This window comes from Aplysia californica, unplaced genomic scaffold (assembly GCF_000002075.1).
Source record: "Aplysia californica isolate F4 #8 unplaced genomic scaffold, AplCal3.0 scaffold00411, whole genome shotgun sequence".
NCBI classification, from domain to species: domain Eukaryota; kingdom Metazoa; phylum Mollusca; class Gastropoda; order Aplysiida; family Aplysiidae; genus Aplysia; species Aplysia californica.
Window position 1 is genome coordinate 350,538 of NW_004797681.1, and position 9,320 is coordinate 359,857.

General features: G+C 39.7%; 1 protein-coding gene across 1 annotated transcript in view; it reads right to left on the reverse strand.

The window, feature by feature from the left end:
• LOC101861377 overlaps positions 1-8,661 on the reverse strand; it is a gene marked incomplete in the record, with an annotated part of 53,262 nt that extends 44,601 nt beyond the window's left edge. The window contains 6 exon segments of the mRNA XM_013085824.2: positions 1-184; positions 834-1,000; positions 1,886-2,008; positions 2,898-3,008; positions 3,688-3,916; positions 8,349-8,661. The exon segment at positions 1-184 is cut by the window's left edge and continues 93 nt beyond it. Of these exon segments, the coding sequence (XP_012941278.1) occupies positions 1-184; positions 834-1,000; positions 1,886-2,008; positions 2,898-3,008; positions 3,688-3,901 (799 nt within the window).
• Between the last annotated feature and the right edge of the window lie 659 nt (positions 8,662-9,320).

A 9,320-nucleotide genomic window follows, 5' to 3' on the forward strand; every position in this document is an offset into this window, starting at 1 on the left:
GAGATAACGTGTCGCTAGCTGTGGTCTCGTCGCTGTCATCTATCATGATGCCAGCAGTTAGACAGATGTCAGCATCCTTCAGCCTGGCGTGCAGCTCAGAGTACGCCGAGCGACCGTACGTTCCAGAGTCATAGACAATGGCCACAAATTCCCAATTCATTTTCTTCATCAGTTGGACAATCACCTAAAAAGTAATAATAAAAATAATAATAATAGTAATAGTAATAATAATAATCATAATCATAATAATCCAAATCATAATAGATAGCATTTGTATAGTGCAAATTCCCGCTCAACAGCAAGCTCTGTGCACTTTAACAATCGATAATATTATTACCCCAGCAGACCTGAGAGCATTCTGAAACAATCTCAATTTCCTGGGAAGCATACAGTGCAAGCTGCCATTTTAAAGGCACCAAAACACTACCATAGTGACAAAATCTTTTGCTGTCTATGGTCAAGTACCCATTCTCACCTGAATGAAGAGAGAAAAATGTGTGTAAAGTGCCTTTCGCAAGGACACAATGTCAGGCCAGAGGCTCAAATCTTCCAACTCCTAACCTCACAATTATGAGTCCGGTCGCCTAACCATTAGACCACCAACGCCACTACAAACAAAAGAAAGACATTTGCTTCTCCCCTGGACAACATTAGGCAACAGAGGCCAGAATACGTAGGTTAGGTCAAGGGAAATATAACTATGCAACAGACAACACAACAACCAAGTGAAAGATTTTTTCTTTCTCTCCTCGACACTGTAAGGTAACAGAGGCCGGAAAAAAATTAAGTAAAAAATATGTAAAAAGTAAGTAAAGTCATATGGAAAAACTCACCTCTATGAGAGGTCCATCAGGAGATATGGTCCTCATGAAGTTTGTGTACTTGCCAGGCACGGTCAGCTGTGGCGCTGTGGCCTCGTACGAGATGACAGGGATGTGGAATGGGGCCGCTTCCTCTGACAGGGCCATGGCCACGTCAGACGTGGAGCCACCGATGATGCCTAAAATAGAATGGCAAACCATGTAGAGTGATAACTAGAAAAATGACGAATTTTATGACAATCACATGATGAAATAACTTGAATAGGACGATAATCGCATGATGTGACACCTAAAATAAAATAAGAATGTAAAAGAGAGCAGTACCTGACTGGTAGACAATCGGCATCCTGTATATCACCGTTTGCTCATTTTTTTAGCATAGTAATTGCTTTATGGCTCTCCTCACAACAATTTACATCAATTAGGAAGAAGGCTGCTTAGTCACTGCCTAAAATAGCCAACTAGGGCTGGGAGGGCTACAACATCTCATCATACAGATGGAGATACTGAATTTTTTTTTTTAATTCCCACCTCGGGAATTGAACTCTTATCTTTTGCATGCAAAAAAAAAAATCCTCATCGTTATGCCACAGTTTTATTTTGAATAAATAGAAGCATGTCCACACATAACAGCCACTTAGTGTTGGGGAAAAGAGGGAAAAACAGACACAAACAAAAGAAGGAAATTAAAGAAGTAGGCCCTGCCACTGGCACTCTCCAATCACCCACACAGAGGTAGGAAGCTAAGACCCTAACCATATCATCAAAGACCCCAGTGGAAAATATCAAAGTTAAGTTTTAGTTATAGTAAGAGTCTTATGGCACTTGCAACACAATAAGGTAATATAAGTGCCAAAGATTAGAGGTGTTACAAGAGAAACAAACACAAAAAAGAAGAAGGGGAGATCAGGACCATAAAAATTTGATCGGAGAGAAAGAGCAAACTACACAAGAGCACCGCCCCCCCCGGAGGAAAACACCAAAGAGCACAAAAACAAACAAAAGATAAAAAGAATATTACAAAGAAGACCAAAATAAAACAAAAAATGTGCGATTATACTCACCCAGCGTGAGATTGTCTACATCCCTCGTGCACGATTCTCCATCACCTGATAGTTGAGGGAAGTACTCACTCACCGCTGCTACGGCTGACTTCTCGTTGCTACAGTAATTCTTCACCTTCATGCCTGAGAGAAACATACGAGAAACATTGTATAACAATATAATTAGAAAATGAAACTGATAAATACAAACAAAAAGAATAAATTGAGCAAAGCTGAATTAAGAAAAAAAAATTAACCAATACATATGGGGGAAAAATTATATTATATAATTCAAAAAGAAAAACTGAACACATATAATCAGAAGAAATAATTGCAGAAAAAAATGCAATCAGAAAAAAAGAGTCGCAAAAAGAAAAAATTGAACCATAACTTCTTAATTTTTTTTAATCTGAAAGATTTCAACATTACACAAGAGTTTCTCAAACCTCTGAGATTTTATCTTTTACAACAAATCTCTAAACTTTTAGCACCAGGAATTAATTTCTCAGAGAGTCAAATTGGTCCAACTGCTAAAAAGATGAAGAAATAATAAAAAAGATTTCTCTATCAATAATCATTTTACAATGTGACTGTATCTCTGTAAGAAGCATGCCAAATAATGGCTTTAACAATTGCAGAAAGAGCAGGACAGTATAAAAACACCAAAACTTAAAGAAAAGACAAGAGTTGAAACAAAATAACAAGACTTTAACTAAATACAAAGAAATTTTTCAGCACCAATACAAGCAAAAATCAACAGAAACAATACAAAAATGGATTCACAAATTACAGGACTGTGGAACAGTAGCAGAACATCAATAAAACCTAAAGCAAAGACAAGTGTTGAAATAAAATATATGAAGACTAAGAAATTCAAGAAACTTTCCAGCACAAATACTCATTCAAGAAAAAAAACAAAAGAAACAAAGTCAAAATGGCATCACTGATAATGGAAGGAGTGTGAAACAGTAAAATAAGAAGAAAAAAAAAACAGCAAAACCTAATAAGAAACATATGATCAACAGAAACTCACCAAGTTTGATCCCAGGCACGTAGCTGTCAGTCAGTCTGGTGGTACCCAGAGTCCCGTTCTTCTTGTTGAGCAGCTCCAGAACCAGCCTCATGGCTTCGTAGGAGTGCATAGCTGTAACCAAATACAACACGGATCACAATCAAATCAGGACACTTAAAAGAAGTCGATGAGACGAGACATACTTTATTTGTTTGTTTGAGTAAGACGAACTGAAACCACATAAAACATGCCTAAATTTTATTCTTTAAGTCAAAAGAAGCACAACAAAGACACAATACCAGTATGTAAGCATTGGGGGGGGGGGGGGGGGGGGGAGACAAAGCTACAGAGAAACAGTAAAGTAGTCTGACCTACCAGTGGTGCCCTCCAACCCCAACAAAAAAACAAGCCTTAAAATAAACTGGCAATCACAAGTCCAAGGTAAGATATATATATACTTTATTTGTTTGCTGTTACTTATTTGAATAAAGAGAAGCACATCAAAATCATAACCATTACCCAAGCTTAGGAAAAAGCAAAACAGAAACAAAAGAGGGATAGTGCAATAGAAGGACCTACTAGTGGCATCCTCAAACCATATTAGCTTAATAGGAGTTTTACAGAACTTATGATGAAAATAGGTGACACAAGTACGAAGGTGAGAGGTCTTAACAGAGAGGAACATACAAAGAAAAGAAGGAGGAGAGATCAATGATAAATGTTTAAAATCACACCAGAGCACCCACTCCAACTAATTAAAGGCAATACTTTTTACAGCACAAAAATTATAAAGACAGACACAAAAACTTACACCCGTCTCCTGGAGATCCACATCCGTAACCACTGGACCCCTCCTCATTGAGCGAAATGATGCCGATGATCCACGCTGTGGCCCCTTGCTGTACCACTGCACTCCCATCAGTCGAACATGTCTGGGTCGATAGCGTTTGACCCAAGGAAATCACAGGAAGAAGGGCCAAAGATAGCAAAGCCACAACCTTAATATTCGCCCCAAAAAAGGCCATTGCAGCAGGTAGTTCCTGAGGGGAAACAGAAGATTATATATATCAAAAGTAGTCTTCCCAATATGAATGTAATAAGTGTAATTAGGAAAAGGTAAAGTATCGCCAGCACCCCCCCCCCCCATCTCCTTATCTGCTTGACCTCCTAATGGAGGGGTTACCATAGGGGTCACAGTGGGGACGCAGTTATGTCTTTCAGGAGCAGGAAACAATGTGCTGTACAGAAAACCAATGTAAAGGGAAAAGAAAATCATGAAAATGTGTTGGGCGTTGAAAACATCAAGATGTAATGTAAATAGAGTTTTTGCTTAACAGCACTGTTGGCACAATCACATCAAGTAAATGCCATAAAGATTCTAATTGGTATTGCGAGGTGATACCGTTTGCTGGGGTTTCCTTATTTTTATCAACATAACTTTCACATCAACAAACTGATATTACTGGGTGATGCTGTTTGTTGCTTTTGTGAACACGATCTTTATAGTCAAGAATCTGGAATAAAGGGCACGTTCAATAAGTAGCACAATATATACAGCAACCAGTATCACATTATATCTATAGACCTTTAATCTTTTAACTAAAGTAAAGAAAAACGTTTAGTTATGGTTGAAGATACCGAAATAGTTAAAATATCGCTACTTAAGATTTCTGAAAGGCAAACTGCAAAGCAGCAACAGAAACAAACAGAAGAGTGCCTGTCATTTGGAAGTAAAAGACACTAATGTATTTTTTTTTTCCGGCAAGTGTTTCACAGCGCTCACAACTGCATAAAGTCATATGAGCGCGCAGGACACATTAAGCCTTTTCAGTTGGTAGGAAATTTTGAATTTTGCGCGGGTGACAGCCAAAGCCTACTCTTATCGATTTTAGACCACCAAGGGATCTTAAACGTGCGCAACTTGCAAACGGGACCTCCGAGATTTTCACCCGTGACCGAGAAGGCTAGGTGTGGACCTTCCCTACCAGAAGATCAAAGGTGCGACTGAAAGACAGCAGTGAGAAGGAGCGAAGGAGTAGCAGTAGAAAGGCTGCAGAAAGAGTCAGGAGCCCAGAGGAGGGATCAAAGGAGGAGAGGAGAGAGAGAGGAGACGAAAGCAGACGACAGAACATTGCAAGACAGCAGGAAAGGATGAGAAAGGAGACAATCTTAGAGATGAAAATTTTCGGTCGCTGCCCGGATTTGAACCCAGGACCTTTGAATGAGAGGCGAACACCTTTAAAACCACAAGAGCCCCCCCCCCCCCTGGTGCCAGTTTAGTTGAAGGTCTACCCCGATGTTTCTGATTTAGTTGGCAGTCTACCAACGACTGTTCTGACGACTGGTTTAGATGACAGTGTACATTTTGTTCGGACTTGTGGCAAGGAACAGCATGTATACAGGCTTGGGACTGTCACTTGCCCCACACCCCATCACTTATTTCTTGAAAATAGTTCCGTCTGGTCTCTCACTATTGCGACTTACAGCATAATTTTCACCACCTCAAAATTCTTTGACCTTTGACACCGCAAAATGAAGCAATCCACCCACCCACACACTGAATTTGTGTAATGCCACCGTCTTTGGTCTAAATGTCTCCACCATTGTCATTACCTTGACCAGTCAGGCGGTACCTGTGCTATGCAGTAGAATGTGGGTTTGGATTATCATTACATTTAAAGTTTACAACATCTAGCCCCCTTCCCCCTTCCACACCCCCCCCCCCCCAACCCCCTCTTTTGAAAATTTGGATAGGAGCATTGTCCACCTAGCAACAACCAATGTCTGATTCCCAAGGTAGTTGCTGTCAGGCAGACACCACTATACAGCTATAATGCAATTACGGATGAAGTTTTCATCTGAGTAAAGATGCATGTCATGTATATTAATAGCCTTGATTCCATAGGTCCTATACTATGAAAATAAATAGATGACATGATAATTTAAAAGTCAGAGAAGCGCTTTTTTCTCAAAAGACTTGTGGCATTGCATCAACAAAAGGACATTTTCCATATCAATGAATTTTAATCAATAGACTTCACTGTCTTAAAAACATGAAATATTTCTGAGCCAAAATGCAGACCAAAATGCCATACTTATCTCACGCGCGCTCATATGACCTTAGCAGTTGCGAGCGCCGTAAAACCTTATACTACTACTATACTTATCTCAGGCCCTATTAACATTAGAAAACAGGAGGTTTATAGTACATGCACTGTCATTTTAAGGCACCTTGTTTTGTCTCTAATACAAATTAAATACTTTAGGTACAGCAAACTATAAATTTATATTTACAATTTAGTAGGCCTATTTTTTTATGGTCAGTCTAGCCATCATATTAAGAATAAATAAGGCTAGCCCAGTTGTCCAGCCGCACTTAATAAAAGTACGGCTAGCCAACCAGTCTAGCCGTACTTCGTACTCAGCCTCTTGTCTTTATTATCATGATCTTTGTCCCTGTGCGAATGAGGGGGGGAAATGAGGAAATGCTAGATCATTTCCATCCTTCTTTTGAAACGCCCTGAGCCAATAATATTTTGTAGTATTCACACACCCTGTGCAGATAACATAATTTCATAGTATTCACACACCCTGTGCGAATAAAATTTCATCATAGTATGGACCCAGATAAAAATAACGAAGTGACTATTTCTCCGAACGTTCGGAGAAATAGTGCCGATCTTTATTTCTCCGAACGGTTTTCGGCTTCCGGTCTCGTGATTTTTTGCCTATTTATTGCGAGAGTTCGGCGCCAACTTTCATTCAGCCTCTGGTCTGGGAAGAAACACGTACCGCATGGCAAGCCCGCCTACAGACAAACTTCAGTAACACCCACCACACACCCACCACCATCATGCACATGTACACACACTAACTAAACATAACTAGTGGGCAACTTTTGAACGTATGACGAGCTGAACTGTGGATGGAGAGACAGTGTGAGTGAAAGAGCGGGTGAAAGGAAGAATGTGCGAGTGTATCCACAGGCGACAGCAACTAAGACGACGACACTGACCACCCCTGGCCTGGTCCACAGCTCACGAACAAAAGGAATGCAGCTCAGGCGGTGTTTTGCCTATATTATTGTCCATGGTTCGCAGGGAACAAGTGAGATTTTCTTTGTGTGTGCCTGGAGGGATGGGGTGGGGTATGAAAGTCATGCGGACGGGGATGAGCCGCGGGAGAGAACACGGGAATTGAATGAAAGAGTGAAACTGAAAGAGACGAATGACTCATGAGTCCTGGAGTGAATGGATCCTGTGTTTCTATTTTTGTATACTTTGAACTGTTACTGAATAAAGGCTGAAATAAAGCCCGAAAAACAAACAAACACACACACACACACCTCACTCTCCACTTACTACCACACACAGACACACTCAAACACTCACACATACATACACACACACACACACACACACAGGAGCAAATTTTTGGGTCTATATCTATTTCAATTTTCAACAGCTAGTCTAGATGAGATTTTTAGATGAGTGTAAAAACGTGAAAAAGAAAGGTTTCACAACAGAAAGAAATCAAAATTAGAACAGCCCATAAACAACAACAAACATTAACAAATAAGGGCGTGTGTCCACCTATCCGAAGAAGATTGGCAGTTTTAACCCTAAATCAAAATGTGCGACATTTTTAAAAAAAGTACAGGATATTACATGTAAATTATGGAATCACACACATTAAGGGGCTTGCCAGTGTCAGTACATTGGTCGCAGCAGTGACAAACGCAGATGCCAGTTCTATGTGTCGTTATCAATAACCCTCCGTAGATCTAGATCTAGACAGCACACGAGTGAACACAACACATTACGTTTAAAAGCAGTACCCTTCATAGGCAACACGTCATATCTATAGCGAAAAACTGTTTGGAATTGTAGCATTTCTTTATATAAATATTTACGGCGGACATTTTTTGGACCGATTGAACCATATTGTATACGAACAATCTTTGGTAGGCCTATACTATAATTATAGATCTCTATATAATATCCGAAATTTGGGGGAAAGGATGATATTTCAGAGTGTTCGGAGAAATAGTGCCCAGCTTTATTTTCCTGAACGTTCGGAGAAATAGTGCCCAGCTTTATTTTCCCGAACGTTCGGAGAAATAGTGCCCAGCTTTATTTTCCCGAACGTTCGGAGAAATAGTGCCGGCCTAAAAATAATCTGCTGTTGGACACCAATCAGTCATTATCTGAAAATCTGAAGATCAAAATATCGATTTCAATTTCAGGCTAGAAATTTGGTAAACAATGATTTAATCACCAAGGTTAGAGACAAGATCGTGGCAAGTCATACGGCCATAGCCATGCCATGGCCTAAAATCTTTCCACAGTGAACAGTAGTAGATCTAGTAGCCTATTCTGCAGTCAAGCCCAATGTGTTCATGCACACTGGACAATGAGCAACAACGATAGATGGGGATGTATTTATCATTCAACTACAAATATTTTTCCTTACCTGTCTAATTTGGGCACAAAAGTCGCCAAGAGCCCTACAAGAGCCTTGACTTTTTGTGTCTATTGTTTGACGATGACTCCTGGAAGCAGAGTTTTGTTATTCCATCCCAATGCCAGCCACCGGCATCAAACTGTACCTCTGAATTCCTGGTTTCAACACACACCCAACCCAGGTGGACTCGCCTTGCTTTCTTGGGTGTTGGAGTACTGAAGGAATTGTGCCCAAAATAGCAAGCCATGTTCAATGACAATACTTGTCTCTAGGACCTGATCTCGAAAGTTTCAAAACCTGTCAGACAGGTTTGGGGACCTAAACATATATACCAAGGGAGGCCAGTCTCATAATGTTTACTTTCTTTTTGTTATGAGTAGCCTTCCTTGGTTTGAAAAAAAACACGGGAAAACAGAAAGAGCCCAGCCCGTACCGTACAATCTGTTTGTTTTTGTTGTTGGTTTTTTTGTCTGGGGTTGTTTTGTTGTTGTTGTTTTGTTTTGTTTTTGTTAAACTAGAGACTTTTTTCATGATGTATCATAGAATGTGCATGTTTTTCCTGCCATATTTATATTTATGTCAGAATGTGTTATACAAGTATATTACGTTTAAGATGATTCGTGAAAAAGATAGTTGTTTCAATGATCCTTTATTCTTGTTGTTTTGGTATTTTGGTAAATGTTTTACGGCACTCGCAACTGCGTAAGGTCATAAGAGCACACGGAACACATTAAACATTTTCAGTTTGGTAGCTATACTACTACTACTACTACTACTACTACTACTACTACTACTACTACTACTACTACTACTACTACTACTACTACTACTACTACTACTACTAATAATGGATTGCATTTATATAGCGCATTTCCACTTATGCAATGCTCTATACGCTTACCATGAAACATATTATGGATTTACAAATCAATTTTATAGGCACATAGTATTACATACGCGTGCTCACACATACTCATGCAC